Genomic DNA, 16800 nt, shown 5'->3' with positions numbered 1-16800 from the left:
AGAAGTAATCTGAAACATTACATCTTATTTAGCATTTCATCATAAGTTTTAAGATGGAATTGAGGTTATATTTTTTATTTAGAAATATATTAAAATAAAATGTTTTAATTTTTTAAAATTAATTTTTACATCACCACATCAAAATTATCCAAAATTATAAAACTAATTTTATTTTAAATAAAAAAAATCAAAATATAAAACAACATGGTTTATACCACATTTCCAAACACACCCATGTAAACAACCAACCGGTTTTACATGCCTTCTCTTCTTTTTTTTCCTCTCTCAATACTTCCCTTGTCCGCCATTAAAGTGTTGTTCGTGATGGATAAGAGAGAGCTTTAAAACTCTTAATAATAGTTGTTAGTACTTGCACAAAACTCACTTTAAGAAATAGAAAGAAAAAAGAAAAATCACATTCCTATTAAAAATGAATAAAAAATATTTGCATTTAGATTTTAAAATATTTTTTTCAATTCTCTCCATATTTGAGATTCAAGGTTTTGCAGTTCAAATCATCACAGGAGTGCTAGTAAATACTTCAATAACATTTCATGATTGCTTTAATTCAGTGGTGGTGGATGCATCCAGCTCCAGGCACGAAGATTGCCACACTCCACAGGGCTCATCCCATTTTGCAATCAGACATTGACTGCATTCTCACTGAATAAATAAATAAATAAATAAATAAATAAACTTCGATTGAAATATTTTGCTCGAGTTGTGTCTGCGAAGAATATACTTCCACCCCAATAAAGAGGCTATCAATTCACCAAGCTACTACCCTGCAAATATTTCAACAATCCTACCATTTATATGAATGCCATTTTTCTCTTATATCACACCCAAGCAAATTATACCAGTCGATAATGCAAAAGCTCGAGCACGTACTATATAATTTATGAGAATTTCGCGATTTTAATCCACATTAAACTTTCCAAATAAAATAAGATTATATATATCCAATGATTCAATCTATATCATGACATGGTTATTTATAGCCATGCGAGTGGCATTGCAGTTTAGATTTTACAAAGAATTGAAAGTTGATAATTCTCAAGATTTTGAATATCTATTGAGCTGCTTCCAAAGTTGACATCACATGGGCTGCAAAACCTTGCTTTTGGCATCCCCATTAACGCCACAACACGACGCCAATATGGGAAACCATAAATAGAAACTCGACTCCAGAAAACGGAAGTTGAAGAGGTAATAGCATTACTAATCAACTTACAGAAACACCATATCAAAGGAACCACCGGAGGCAAGGCATGATTTCCTTTGACCACCGCTACATCCATCTTCAATGAATCCTTGTTTGTCATGCAAACAAACATGAACTTGAATAAGTAATGGCTTTACTAATCAACTTTCAGACATGCCATATTAAAGGAATTACCAGAGGCAATGACGGGCATGATTTCCCTTAACCATGGCAACATCCATCTACAATGAATACTTGTTCGTCATACAAATGAACATGGACATAGCATGTCAGGACATATTATGAATGTTGCTACCAGCTAATACCCCAACCTCCATCAGAGGAAGCATAAAATCAACAGCAACTTATAATAATTTGTTGAGTCATAGAATTCTAGAGCAATGTGATGCAATAAAGCATCGCTTCATTTATAAAGCAAGCACAGAATGCATATTCCTGAACTATGATTTGTTTCAAGTTTGAAATGTCATCTACGCACCACATTATAGGCAATTGGCAAGGAAATGCCACATCAAACAGCTTCATTTATATTGTGTGTTGAACTTTGCACTTGAAGGACTTTCTAAGAAATAACGATCCTTTCAGAAAGGTTCTGTTCTGGTAAGTGAGTTCTTTCACCCATTAAAAAGACTATTAAGTCATTTAAAAGATTTAATCATCCAGAAACATTAAATTTCAATAACACTACTAAAAATTTCCAATAAAATCACTCTCCCACAACAATCTGCATAATAGTTTCACCTAATTATCAATCAAGGCCACTTACACTCGAACAACCATAAATGACCACATTAACAAAATCAATTTGTTGGTGTTAGATATTTTCTTCAACATAAGAACACCTGAAAATCCAAAATATCTGTGAACACACAAACATCCTCGTATAGATCACTGCATTTATTAAGGAGGAAAGGACTTTCACTTACCCTTGGACCTTGACCACCTGAAATTTGGTAGAATTAACTGATCAAAGTTGACCTTATATTTTAAAATTTCAATCAAAAAAACCCATTTAGAGAGGAGAAAACAAAATTATGAAAAAGATGGCTAGATATGATCAAGCATTAAAAAGTTAATCAAAAACTCACACCCATGGCCAAGTCAGCCAGACATGAGCCAGTCAGGAATCAGGTGTAGATATTGCCCCATAGCCTACCAAGCATGGCAGTAAACTTTATGCATCATCATCTTGAGACTTTTAGAAACAAGGAATGCAACCCCTCAATATTGGCCATGAGCCGTTCCGACAAAGCATCAGCATATTAGTCAACTCAAAATCCATGTGCTGCTGGAAAATACATGGATGTGAATGATCTTTCAGAAAAGTTGTAGAGAATATATAGATTCACAACGCAAAAGACAAAAAAATCTTCTTCCCACACATGTTCAGACAATGACAGATTTTTGTACCATGTTTTCTATAATTGAATAACCCACTCAAAATTACCCAGTTCAAGAACACAAAGTCTTAGTTTACTTCTAATAAAACTGTAGTCAATTTCAAGTTCGTTGTTGCCTAAAAAATTGAAAAAGATCAAATATAAACAATTCCTTGAGTGACTGTTCTGGTTCAGAGAACTGGATACAAAAAAAAAGGAAGGAAGGGGAGGGAGGCATTGCAAAATAACCAGAAAAGATATACATGTCGAGAAGCTACACATCTTATCCATGGACTCTACAACGCATTGTCAAAGAAAAGTTACAGTATAATGTTTGGGTGATGGACAAAATCCTAAAATCACCTACTAACAATCCTACTATTAACAGATGTCAAATTTCTTAACACCATCAAGTGTTCATCATCTGAAATGTGGAGCTCATCACGTAGGCTTGTCAAATTTTCTTCATCTTCCCAACTCAAAGGCCCTGCACTATACAATGCCTCAACAGTAGAACAATAGGCATGTAATTTTGACCTATGCACTTCAACTCCAAATTTCTCATCATAGGATGGGGAATCTTTTATCTCATATTCTGATCCATTTGATGATTCAGCATCACTATGCAAATCCTCTAAATTTTTATCACATAGGTTTGGACAAGGCAAGTTGTGACCATAGCTGCCTACAGCACTACAACTACCAACGGAGGACATACAACTATCAGTGTCAACAGATATTGAGGATTCTACAAGACTACCATCATTATTCCTACCTACATCCATTTTAGAGAGCTCAACTTTTCCAACATGAAAGGAAGAGTGCACATAATTCTCACCCAATATTTCATTTGGATAAATAAGCGTGTCTACCTTTTCAAAAGTAGGAGATGGATAAGCTGAACAAATTTGTTCATGACTACCATTTTTTTCAATCAGTCTCTTCTTTTGAGCAGTAACTGGATATGTTTCAAGATCACTGCCAAATGTTGACCTTCTCTTCAATGTTCTAGAGGAAACCATAGGGCGCCTTCGCACTTCAAAAATTTTCTCCACTGGAAAGCAATCATCGTCAGCAGCCAGGTGTATCCCTGTATCCGGTAGTCCTTTTCCCATAGGCACACAATAATTCTCCAAACCCTGTTGCAAAATGCCACACATATAAATGATGGTTAGGAATTGTAAAACAATAAGAACTCACTAACATAATTATACATAGCATCAATTTGTGACACTTGGAACACAAAATTCATGTAAATTAAGCAGATTAAACTCCAAAAAAGGAGAATATCAAATTCAGTCATATAGCAACTTGATCGTGAGCTACAACAATTTAATTACTTCCCAGATGAGGAAAATTGGCTGGCAATTTAAGTGCAGTTCACAATCAAACAATTTTAGTGATCAAAAGGACCTAATCAAGCAAAGCATTGAAGACTTCATGTTTTAGGGTGCATAGAAGGATAAATGGATGCAATGAATTAAAAAAAAAAAGCAATAATCCAGCTATTAATCCCATATAAACAGGGTCCTAAGAAAGATGATTAGGGCACAGTCTTGACCCTAGCAAATTTTGCTCGAGGCAACTGCTCTCAGGTCTCCAATTCAAGAACCATACTTGTGCACTTATCAAGACAAACTCTTAACACTACTGGATAATCAAAAGGAAAGAAAAACATAACAAAGCAAATGCAGATTGAATATTACCTTCCTCATGACAATCCATTTGCCATCTTGCCAGCACTGTCGAACTCTTAAATGAGATTTATGGACAATGAATTCTCCACACAATCCAAGTAACCTAACAAAAAAGCTTTTATCACCCATAACTTCCATTACTATTGCTGTCTTCCAAGCAGAATTGTGGAACACTTCAACAAGATCCCCAGGGACCCAATGATCATCCCCCGCCATCGGTGGCGAGCAAGGCCTAATTGCCTTCCTAGGCACCCTCTCCACAACTGCCTCTGCATCATTATTCATTGGAAACCAGCCATACTTCACACTGTACGTGTGCCCATTCCCAGAGATTATCTCGGCACAAAGCCAAGAACCCGTTGCAACCTCCGTTTTGCTTAATACCTCCACTTTCATACCTGCCTTGAATCTCATGATGGCTAAATTAAAATACCGACAAGATTCTACCAACCTGCCGTATCAAAAATTCAATTCAACAAATCAGTAATTTCACAGAAACAGAAAGATCATACAAATCCCGTTATCAACTACAACAAGAGAAAAAATATTAAAAAAAAAATTACACAGAAAAGAACCATGAAATTATAACTCTGCATATAAAATCAGCCATCACAGAAGAGGTAATAAAATTTACCGGAAAATAATAGTAAACAAAAAATTGCAAAAAAAACCTAAAAAATCTTATCAACGTGCAAGTGATAAGAAGATTGTGAAAAGATAGAATTGATTAATAAACCATCTATTCATTCAAGCTTAGTGACCAGAAAACCCTAAATTAAGATGTGTATTTGAAAATTAACTATCAATAAATTGTTTCTCTTCAACATCAATTAATAAATAAAACCATATAAAATAACCGAATATCAAATCAATAAGAACAAAACAATGATGTATAAAGCACCAAAAATCACTGAATCAAACGCGGATTGTATTTTTTCACTAACCTTTTTCGCAGAGTTTGTTTTCTTCTGCTTTCGGATTTCTTTCTTTTTTAAAACAAAAAAAGAAATTGAGATTTTGTTTGTTGTTTGTGTTTGTGTTTGAATGGTGAAGCCGAATGATTAGGGTTTTCAGAATTCTTATTTAACTTAAAAGTTATATAATCAGACGGCTATTAAGCGTCACTTGATGACTACGAAAGTGGGATCTAGCGCGGAGATGTAGGGTGTCTGAGTAACCAATGAGGTTGCTACACGTAAATCCTCCTTTTATATAAAACATTTTTTATTTTTACAAAAGGAGCTCCTGTTATAAAAATTCCAAATTGGCCCGTTTCTTTAAATATATATATATATATTTTTTTTTATCATAATGTACATTAAGTTCTTGCCGAACTAAAGAGTTGTTTGACAGCGCCATTGAACTAAAGGTTTCATGTGATTTCGAGGCTTATGAGGCAAGTATTTCGGTAGGATTCAGTTTTCCATCAATTATTATTCGACCAATTTTGGCTACTTTGGTAATTATCAATAACCAATCCACCGACTTTAGCTGAAAGGCCAACTCATGTTTGGCCAATAATCAATTTGCAGTCCAAAACTAATTATATGAGTGTTTTTTTTTTAAACAGATTCTTGTTGTTGGACCAAGCTTGGTCAAACAAGAACATCGGTACGGCATCACTTCTTGGTGGCTTGTCAGTTAAGACCAAATCAATGGCGACTTTGGTAAAGTTTATTATTATGTAGCGAATTTTTAAAAAATATTTTTTTATTTAAAAATATATTAAAATAAATTATTTTTAATAAAATTCATTTTATATCAAAACAATTTAAAAATATTTAAAAAAAATTTAAAATAAAGAAAAAAAAATTTCAAGAGTTTGGTGCACGTAAAAAAAAAACCACATAATTTATTGAACAGATTTCTAAATCCAGCCAAGAGTAAAATATCCATAATATCACAATCTAGTAATTAAAAAAGATTCATGCGAGTGCGAGGGGGGGAGCAAAGAAATGTATATTTGGAAAGAATGGATTTTATTTTATTTGATATTTGATATTGCATTAAAACAGTACTGCCGCTGGTAGTGCCAGAAATGGCATTTCCTTTCTCCACACATTTTATTATTTTATATTGTGGATGCATATTTTAAAATTATTTAGTTTTAGAATTATAAATTAAATTCACTCTTATTAGATTTTGATTAAACCATTTTTTTGATAGATTTAAGATATCAAACGATATAGTTTAAATTTCTAATATTTATTTTAGAATCAAGAGCAATTAAAAATCTAAATTGAATATCCATCTCAAATGTAAAATATATAATATATTCATATACTGATATCGTTTTATTGTATTTGGAAATATGGATTTTCCTAGTTCAATTCCAATTTATAAATAATTCTCAAATCTATTTAATTTATTTTAGATATTAAGAGCAATTAAAAATTTAAATCCAATATCCATCTGAAATGTGAAAATATATAATATCATATTAGCATAAAAAACTAAAAAATATCATGTTTTCACTTTAGACTAATATACAAAATATTTGTGAATTTAAACAACGTAATGATATTTTAACATTTCTTTACAAAAACCAATACCTTATTGACGAGGGGTAATAAGTTCTTTTCCATATAACTCGTTTTTAATTATCAAATTTATCAGGACTAATTGGTTTTTATTATGGGTGATTATTTTCAGTTTGGTTTGATTTTTATTAAAAAAATAACCAAATTGAATTTTTTTTTTTAAAAAAAATCAAAACCAGTTCAAACCAGCCGGTTTCGATTCAGTTTGATTCAGTTTTTTAGGACAAAAAACAGTTCAAACCGGTTTGGCTTGGTTTTTCGGTTTGGCTTGGTTTTTTCCGGTTTGGGTTCGGTTCGGTTTTTTTGGTTTTAGGCTTATAAAACCGAAACCGAACCGAACCGGTCGGTTTTTTCAAAATTTTAATCGGTTTTTTTCACTGTTTGGTTTTTTCGATTATTTTTTTCTGATTTTCTTGATTTTTTTGCTCGCCCCTAGTTTTTATGTGTTTTGTCAACACAATAAAATTACTTAATTAACCTTAAAAACTAGCATCCAAGGGCTTATTTTTCTTTTCCTTTCTTAAGCGTGGTGAAATGACAACCTTACCATTAGAATAAAAATTTATTAAGCAAGCGTGCAAAGGTTTTTTTTTATATTTTTAACTTGATTTGTTTTGTTATAGCCAAGTTGAAAGATAGGCGATTTAATATTTTAATAAATATAAAATATTATTTTAAAAAATAGCATATGTTAATGGGTGGGAGACGTCGTGTCATATAGGTAGTTCTTGAGGGGTCATTCAGAGGTCTAACAGTGGCTCACAGGTTGTCATTCCAATTATCTCGTAGGCCTTTCCATCCTATGACGATGCATGTGGCCAACAGACATTCGATTTAACACCGACAACCTTTCTTTCTTCTTTCTTTTCTTATTTTCCCTCGATTTCCACTCTTGCCCCTGTAATTTTTCAAAGCAACCCTTCAAATTTAATCATTATTCTTTTAATTATTATTTGTTTTAATTGAAATAACTTATAAAATTAATTTTTTTTTTCAATTTCATCCTTTTTTAATTTTCTTATCTATTATATTTGTCTCTCATTATTTTAATTGTTATTTTTTGCTTTTTTTATCCTTATCTTGATTTATTTTATTTTTCAATTACATCCCTCGTTATTTTATTTAATTTAATTTTTATACAAGATTTTATCTTTATTCTTTTGATTGCTATTTTTTTTTTTATCTTTTTCTTGATTTAGTTTATTTTTCAATTTCACTCTCATTGTTTTATTTCATTTAGTTTTTATACCAAATTTGGTCTTTATTGTTTTGATTGCTATTTGTTTTGTTTTTTTATTTTCAGATGATTAGGAATTTTGTTTTGCAATTTTTCCAGGTTTGTCTTTTATGGGGTAACTCGGTCTCATGACTCGAGTCATGTGTTTCGAAGATTAGCATGATTTGAATTTGGTCTTTTTTCAGGTTCTTTTTTATTTTTATTTTTAAAAATTTAACCTTCGGTATAAGATTATTTGGTCTTCAGTTTGTGATTTTGCCTTTTTCCTTTCTATGGAGTTTCATGTTTTCATATCCTGGTATTAGTCGAGTTAACTTGGGTTGACTCAAGTTTTTTGTCGATGGTTTTTTAATCGATATTTTTTGTTTTGATTTTTATTATTTAGTTTGTTTGATATTTAACCTCCATTATTTTATTTAATTTCTTTTGTATGAGTTATCTCGACCCCACAACCACTTCGCAAATTTAACATGCTGACTCAAGTCAGGTTTTTTGTCCTTTTTTAAAATTAATTTTTTTCAATTTGTCTTTCACCATTTAATTTGCTTGTGATTGAGCTTTTGATTTTTTTTTTCTCTTTATGAAGTTATTTCGTTCTCATTTAATTTTTTTTTTTATCAAATGAGATCATTGATACATTTTAATAATATTTAGAATGTATCTTTTTATAATATCGGTGAACATTTATTTTTTTATTAGTCATTATCATTGTTTTTCTTATTGTCATTGGCGCTTTTATATAAATCATGTTGTTAAATTAACCAAGCTTATTGAATCAATTCAAATCAATGACCTGGATCCCAAATTTTTCCTACTCCTTTAAAAATCTTCGCATTACCTTAGCATCCTTTTTTTGTGTTAAAAAATTGACTACACTCATGGCATAGCACAGATCACCTAGCTAGTAAACAACTAAAAGAACAAGGGTTTTTTTAGGTGACATCACTATTTATATAAATAGTGAAGTTGCTTCTCACTTTTTTTTTATATTATCCTTTTTTATATTTCATTCTCGTACTTTGCTTGTTTATTTCTTTTGTGAGCTAATTCAATGAGATAAATTTTTAAAATTGTATTAGAATGAAAAAAAATAAAAGAAAGAGAAGCACAATGTAAAAACATAAAATTTGTGGCCAATCTCAAAGTGTTTAGAATTTTCATGTTAGTACAAAAATTTATTTTATTTATTTTCCGGTTTCTAAGTTTGAGAAAGGAGAGAAAAACTCATTGAAAAACAACAAAGAAAAAAGAAAATTATATGTTGGCCATAAAAAACAGCCTATATTCTTGGTGGTTTGGGTGAATTTGTGACGGGATTGTTCTTGGCAAAAGGTCTCATGAAATTGAACATACATCACACAAGATCATTGACATTGCCCTGTTCTGTTTTGCAACAACACAGGTGTTTGGTGGCTTGATCAGACCTGACAAAGATAGCAAGCATCGTCCTTTTTTCAACTGGTTCCACTTCTTGGTGGGTTATTCGACAATTTTCCTAAGCTTAATTAACATATATTAAGGATTTGGCATATTGCACGCTGCCGAGTCTTGGTGGTATGCCTACAATGCTGTATTAGTAGTCTTGGGGTGCATTGCTTTGGGATTGAAAGCTTACACTCGGGTGAAGGGTTGGAAGTCAAATATCTCAGATAAGAACAAGTGCACTAGCATTGCAACAGAGGAGGTTAGATTCGATGGACATCAGGAAATTTAGATTCGATGGACATCATTTCCCTTTCTTAAAAGAATTCCAGAAACCAATCACATAGGAGGTTTAGATGGCAAAATCTTGATTTAACTAGAAACTTATTTTTTGATGTTATAATTTTTTTTTTTTTCTAGTTTAATTTTGATGTAGAATCATAATTGATCCTTTCATATAGAAATAATAATTTTTTTTATAATTAACACACACACACACATATATATATAATATTTAAGTCCCTGTAATATATTCCACAGTTTCTTGTTGAAAACTGAGGATGCTCATTTTCTGCAATTTTTCAATCGCACTTTATGCGTCCATTCACTTTTAATGAATTTGCAAAGGTGCAAATTCAATTAATATTATTTTTCATACAATGATGATTTTATTAGATTTTTTTTTTATATATAACCTGGGGTATCCGGGTTAGCTTACGCGCACTACAACTAATCTTCGGGCCCACTGAACATCTTGCAAGCCCAGTGGGCATGTAAGGTACCGCGGGAGTGACAAGCATGCACAGAGAGAATCGAACCCAGGTGCAGAGGAAGGAAACAAGTCCATTCCCCCGCTTGACCACGACTTATGACTTAAAAGGGTGTTTGAGAGTATGATAATGGTTGTGGTTCAAAGTGTTTTTTCACTTGGAAATGCATTAAAATAATATTTTTTATTTTTTAAAAATCATTTTTGACATAACCTACCAAAACAATATAAAAATAAAAAATAATAATTTTTAAATAATTTTTTTTTAAATTTTTTTAGAAAACACAATTTTAATTGTGTTCCAAAGACTGCCTTTACCGAATGTACTTCTTCCCTGTATGGATTTGGAATCAAGGTAGAACGAGTCCAGTCGAAAATCGAACTTACCTTTTAAGGGCAAAATTCATGACCAAACCTCAAAGCTCCTTTCTACCTCTCCTTCGTGAGCTTCAATCTGCTATCTATTAAGTTAACTGTTCAAATGGTCATGATATTCGGATGGTGCAAAGAACATAATCGTTTTGTTTTCTTTTCACATGTAAAGGCCAACAAGTTTGCAGAAAACAACATTATAATCATGTTAATGGAGCTCTTGAGTTGATTTTTTTAATACACCTTAATGAATACTGACCAACATTTAATCATGAGACAAAACCTGAATTTTGAATGGTATTTGAGAGCTGATTGATCTAATAATTTTCGCCCTTTTATGTGTTGTTCTAATAATTATAGCAATTATTTAAAACATAAAATAACATCTGATCTTTAGATAATTTTTGTATAAATTCTAAATAATTTTAAAATTGTCTAACAAGATCTTTGAAACTCCTGAAAAATTTTAAATTTACCGTTTTCATCGTGTGTATATGTTTCGAGTAACCTAACAAAGAAGCCATTTTAAGCCGACATCAAAGTTGCCTAAAAGTAATTTTGATAACCTAATTAATTTGGAAGGCTGTAACATAGAGAAGGAGGAACATCTTCTAATCTAATGAAGTTCATGGCATGGCATGATAGTTAGACAATAGATAGACAGTCGCGTGTCGCTGCTGGTTGAGTTAATTTTTTTAGTAATAGAAAAAAACAATGTTAAAGTATTGCCAACATATTTTAAAACAAAAAAAAATTGTTACTTAAGTTAAACCTTAATGCCAAGGATAAAGATGAAAAGAAATTGAAAAAATAAAAAAAATTCCTAGCCTAATCTTTGCTAAAGATAAGAAACTTGTGATACAAATTATGGATATGCCTTGCACACATTGCTCCCATGAATATGCCTTACACACACATTGCTCCCATGGATATGCCTCCATGTGAACCGACATCAAAGCTAACAACTACTTGTTTTGGATGCTGGGAGGTGCTGCCCAAAAGATGCATGCGTTGGACAAGCCAACAACTATTTTTTTTTTTTAATTTATCAAAAGACCTAAATGCTCTAATCGCCTATGATAAAAGCCATAATAAAAAATAAAAAAGCCCTTTGATCTAAGTTATGAAATTTATTACCTCTAAGGGCACCTTAGTTTACATTGTACTAAGAAAGATAGAAAACTGAAAATACCCCTGTGCAAACAGTTAAGCAAATTTAACTTTGAAGAGTATTTTAAATATTATTTATTGCAAATAAAAAATTAAAAGATTATTACTCTTTCATTTAATGAAATTTAGTAATGATAAATGAATATCATGAAAAAAACAATTTTGCTCATAAAAACAAGTTATATGGTTTAAATTATGAAGGGTAAAAGGATAATTTTACTGTTACAATCCATGTAAATAAATTTATGATCTTTTTAGATTTTGTTTTAATTCTAGGCATAGACAGACCCGTCCCTGCATTTGTTTTTCTGTTGACTGGAGAGAGAGTTTTTCTCTCATGCAGGGCAGGCTGGTGGGTGGGAAAACTCCATTCCAAGGTATCCTCCATCGGACTTGATAGTTGTGAGAATTGTGGGTCGGATATTTCTTGTCTGGACCTTTAAGTTATTAGGTTTGCCAGCAGTATTGTTTGTTTGTTACCTTCAACTTTGAAGAATTTTCTTCATGCAAGCCATTTGACAACCCTAGCTATGAAAACCCAGCCATATCGCATGGTCACAGACTAAAGCAAGCCACCCCGGTGAAATTCCACAGTCACATCCCAAGCCAACGTAGCCAAGCGACACCCTCTTGCCACAAAATGAAAGCAAATGCTCCAGCCACTCAACCAGGCGCACGAAGCAGAACAAATATTACGCCAAGCCTGCAACACTCGACAATCCAAACCCAAATGAAGCCAAACCAAATTCCGAACCAAGCCAGCGGAGCAACATCTCACATGATGACTAAACAAATCCCAAGGCTATGCCAAGTTGAAGAGACCCTGCGCCGTTCGGATAAAACGTTTGAGGAACTGTGGGTTTACGCTACCCGTTTTAGCCTTTTTTTTTTTAAAAAAAAAAAGTGGGAGAAAAGAAAGAAGGAAGGGAAAAACCAAGTTACGCACGTGGGGAAAGTGTGTCACGTGCAAAGGGAATCCACAGTGCTCACACACGCCTGCCTCGGTTCCCATACGGGAACCCCATCGCCACCCCCATTTCATTTCATTCCGTTCCTCCATTTTCTTTCTTTCTTTCTTACTGATAATAAAATAAAATAAATAAATAGCAGCAGCAGAAAGAGAAGACGTGGTATTACGAACAGGGCGTGACCTCACATCAAAACGAGAACACATTCACAAGAAACAATGTGGAGAAGACTGGCCTCTTCACACCTCAGAACCCTAGTCACCAGCACCAGCACCACCTCCGCCCGATCCACTCAATCCCTTCTCCTCAATCGATCAATCATCAATCCATCTCCCTCCACTTCTCTCTTCAATCGCTATTTTAGCGCCGATTCAGGTCATCTAACTCTCTCGACTGTAGCCTAGTCTATTATAATCTCCTCTCAGATCTTCACCTACACACAATTACAACAACACTATTCCCTTGTGATTGTGGTTTTTGAGGGTAGTATTTGATTTTTTATTTTATTTAGGTATGTGCTAGGGAGATGAGATTTATTTTAAATCTTTGAATTATTTTAAATTTAATTTAATATCTATGCCCGCTATTGGATTGAGTTGAAATAGATTTCCGATAAATGATTCTGCTGTTTAACGCTGAATAATTTATATTATCTGCGTCATTTATGGTGTGCGAATGCGCTTGTGGAAATTGAAATCAAATAATAAATTATGAAGAACTGCTTTGTTTTGTAGTGGATGGTGCCGTGAAGAAGAGAGTTGAGGATGTAATGCCTATTGCCACTGGACATGAGCGGGAGGAGCTAGAAGCCGAGCTTGAGGTGATCTTCTCCCCCCCCCCCCCCCCAACTCCTGGAATATGAGGAAAGGAAAAGGGAATTGTGTTTTCAATCATGTTCATAAAACAGGAGAAATGAACTTTTGCGTTCTCTGATTTTTGGTTTGTCATTTTGATTTGCATGAAATGGGAAGGTAAATGGAACTGAGTGCAGTGTCACATGCACTTGTTCAAACTTTGTTTTGTTTGGACCTAATTATGATAATTTATGATGATAATGCATCGCATTTTTTTAATTCCAGTAGTCATCAACCAAGGTCTACTTATCTCTTGGGTTTAATTATATAGTGGGTAAGAGATCATTCTGATTTCAATTGTTTTTTCTATTCAGGGAAAGAAACTTCTTGATATAGACTATCCCGATGGCCCTTTTGGCACAAAGGTTAGTGCTTTGCACTTTGCAACTTCAACAATGTTGATTCTGGTTTAGTATTGTGTTTTTAATAGATCAGGTCATTCTCTATGTGTGCTTTTATATATTATTATTGACCGCTGTTCATTTGTGCTATGAGCTGTGTTCTCATTGGTTGTAATGCTTTGTGTTTGTGTGACAAAAATGGTTCATGCCTTACCATATGTTGTTTTGAAAAAAAATGAAAACACAGTCATGAGGGTGACAGCATTTTCTTGATTAGGATGCAAACTTGGCATGAGGAAGAAGTAAACTTCGGGTTGCTTGGTTTTTTTTTTCTCACCGTTGTGTTTCATTACATGGTTGAATGTCATTGTGATTGTGTAAGGTTTCTTGTGAAAGTTGGTCGACACAATGAGTGGTTTTGACTGTGATTTTGGTTAAAGTAAAGATTAAATGGATCCCTGTCTAAACTTGATCATTAACATGGCTCCTGTGTTGAGGTCTCTGGGATTGTGCCAAGGGCTGAGTCGCTTGACCTTTGTATTGCTCTAAAAGTAGTTTTTTAAATTGTACAGTATTATTTAAACAGAATTCATCATGTACTTAAGAACATGGTTAGTAATCAATAATGAAAAAGAAAAAAATCAGAATGAGAACGAGAAAAACCAATGAATCCAATGGGAACGAAAGACGGTTACTATGTTATACAGACCTGAGATGAGAAAAAGATTCTACGACAATAGTTAATTAATTGTTATTGGTGGTGGTGGCTGTGCTGGCAGCAGTGAAGGTGGCAGGGGTGTTGTTTTGGGGCAGTAGGTGGTTTGGTGGTAGAGATGATGGCATTGATAGTGGAGGTGCTGATCAGGGTAGCTATGGTAGCTATGGTAAAAGTTTCAAGATCATTCCTATTCCTTGTATCTGAAATCCCCATCCCATGGTTATATCTCTAGAAGGACTTTTCTGATTCCATTTTTTTTAGTTTTACTCAGAGTTAATCACTGAATGAGTGGGTTTAATTTAATAACCTTTATTCACATTCATTCCCATTCTTGGAAGGTTAACAAGCAGAATCTAATGGCTCATGTTAGCCTGGGTTGGTTCAGTTCTCATTAGGGCCATATTTTGGTCCAACCTGCACTGCGCGCTCGCACACACACATATATATTTGTAGACAAGTGGCATCACATTTTTCTTCACTAATTTTACATATGAGGTCTGTTTGTATACATTATGTTTATTTATATTAGATTCTTTCAGATGGATGTGTCTTTTGCTGTTATGATTTTATTTGCAAGCACAACTCTGCTAAACTGCCATTTGAATCTGCTGGTAGTTCAATAATAGCAAACCTCAAATAGGTGCTCTTCGGATTTTCTACCATTGTAAATGCTTGCAGGTCCTTTTTTAATGTAGATTTTATGTATGGATCACTGCCTATAATATGGGCCCTTTTGAATTGTCAACCATTCATTGCTGACAAGTTGTTATCTCTTTGTGTCTGTATTATACCCTCTGTTTTCATGGCTCAGAACTGTGATGATCTTGACTTTATATATTTCCCTTGTAGGAAAAGCCTGCTGTTATCAAGTCCTACTATGACAAGAGAATAGTTGGATGCCCTGGAGGTGAAGGAGGTTGGCTTCTATCACTCTTATATCTCCATTTTTGTTTGGGCTGATTAGTGCATCTTCACTGAAAGCAAAGGTAATTTATTGCAGTACATTGAACAAATGAAGTTCACATAATTTTCTCGTTTTTGAGTTGCAGAGGATGAGCATGATGTTGTGTGGTTTTGGCTGGAGAAAGGCAAGCCTCATGAATGCCCGGTGTGCACACAGAACTTTGTGGTAAGTAGAAGAGTTGAATTAAAATTACTTAGCAATTTGTAGGGCCTTCTCTGAAGTGTACCAAGCTTAACTTGAATGTCAATATGTATGTATAAATCTGGTCCTTAGATCTAGTTTTGTATGCATGTGAGCATGCACCTGTGGTTGAGCATCGAAGGCTTTGCAGTTTTTATTCAGTGTTGAGTGTTCAATTACAAAGTGATGTCTATGGACTTTGTTTGGATTTGATTTTTGGATCACAATGTGCTGTCTATCATACCATTCATGACTTAGGGTAACTCAAGTAACAGAATGCGTAACCAAATAATTGTCTTTCGGTCCAGATACATGGAATTCCATACAAATAGACCAAGTGTCTTTTTTTCACTGAATTGTCTTTGGTTGCACTTCTATAACAAGAAGTTGCTTTGAGTAGTGCTGAAATTTCCTGATCATGTTGTTGGTGTTTGACAGCTGGAAGTTGTGGGCCCTGGAGGACCGCCCGATGGACACGGTGACGACGATGATCATCATCACTAATTGCAGCTTTCAATTTTGCTGTTGGAATAAAATTTGAGAAGATGATGAGACAATTCCCAGTATACAATGCAGCTTCGAAGTTCAAAAGCTTCACAATGTCTTGTTTGTTTTTGATTGGTCCTTTATCGTTGTGGCAGTTGCTTTGGCAACAATTGGAATGGAATCTCATTTGTGGTTATGTAGACATAGACAGGTCAATTACTGGATCTCGGGATTTTGTTAGGCCCTTTAATGCATTGCAAAATAATCAATGGCGTACATTCTTTCCAGTTTTTCATGAAACTTCATGATGTAGTTTCAAGGGAGCCATAGAATCTTTGGAGTTCTGTGACATGGTGCCCTTCTTGCTCCATCACCAGTACAGCATTCAATGTTATTATTGGCGTGTGCCATTGCAAATTCGGAATGATGTATCACGAATAGCGTATGGATTTTATCAATCAAAACTTCGATTCTGATA

At 33.6% G+C, this 16800-nt stretch overlaps 2 protein-coding genes across 9 annotated transcripts; one reads left to right on the top strand and one right to left on the bottom strand.

The window, feature by feature from the left end:
• Positions 1–928: 928 nt before the first annotated feature.
• LOC7490968 (DUF724 domain-containing protein 1) lies at positions 929–5408 on the bottom strand. Of its 8 annotated transcripts, XR_002977371.2 has the most exons (6): positions 5246–5408; positions 4311–4752; positions 3477–3743; positions 2314–2513; positions 1400–1446; positions 929–1313 (listed from the first exon to the last, which is right to left on the bottom strand). XR_002977371.2 is itself a non-coding variant. In XM_024583595.2 (4 exons), the coding sequence occupies exons 2-4, from the start codon at positions 4713–4715 to the stop codon at positions 2424–2426; spliced, it is 762 nt and encodes a 253-aa protein (XP_024439363.1). In that variant the 5' UTR covers positions 4716–4752; positions 5246–5408; the 3' UTR covers positions 929–2423. The 8 variants fall into 8 exon arrangements, 2 of the variants coding, with proteins under 2 accessions (XP_024439363.1, XP_002298112.2); XR_002977366.2 differs by having other exon boundaries at positions 2314–3743; XR_008059851.1 differs by having other exon boundaries at positions 1400–2513.
• Positions 5409–12724: 7316 nt separating this feature from the next.
• On the top strand, positions 12725–16800 carry LOC7490967 (cytochrome c oxidase subunit 5b-1, mitochondrial). The gene is made up of 6 exons (XM_002299576.4): positions 12725–13154; positions 13514–13599; positions 13948–13998; positions 15542–15608; positions 15742–15821; positions 16275–16800. The coding sequence occupies exons 1-6, from the start codon at positions 12998–13000 to the stop codon at positions 16338–16340; spliced, it is 507 nt and encodes a 168-aa protein (XP_002299612.3). The 5' UTR covers positions 12725–12997; the 3' UTR covers positions 16341–16800.

This window comes from Populus trichocarpa, chromosome 1 (genome assembly GCF_000002775.5).
Source record: "Populus trichocarpa isolate Nisqually-1 chromosome 1, P.trichocarpa_v4.1, whole genome shotgun sequence".
In the NCBI taxonomy this organism is placed as follows: domain Eukaryota; kingdom Viridiplantae; phylum Streptophyta; class Magnoliopsida; order Malpighiales; family Salicaceae; genus Populus; species Populus trichocarpa.
Note: the sequence above shows the minus strand (reverse complement) of the source record. Positions and strands in the feature narration are given on the sequence as shown.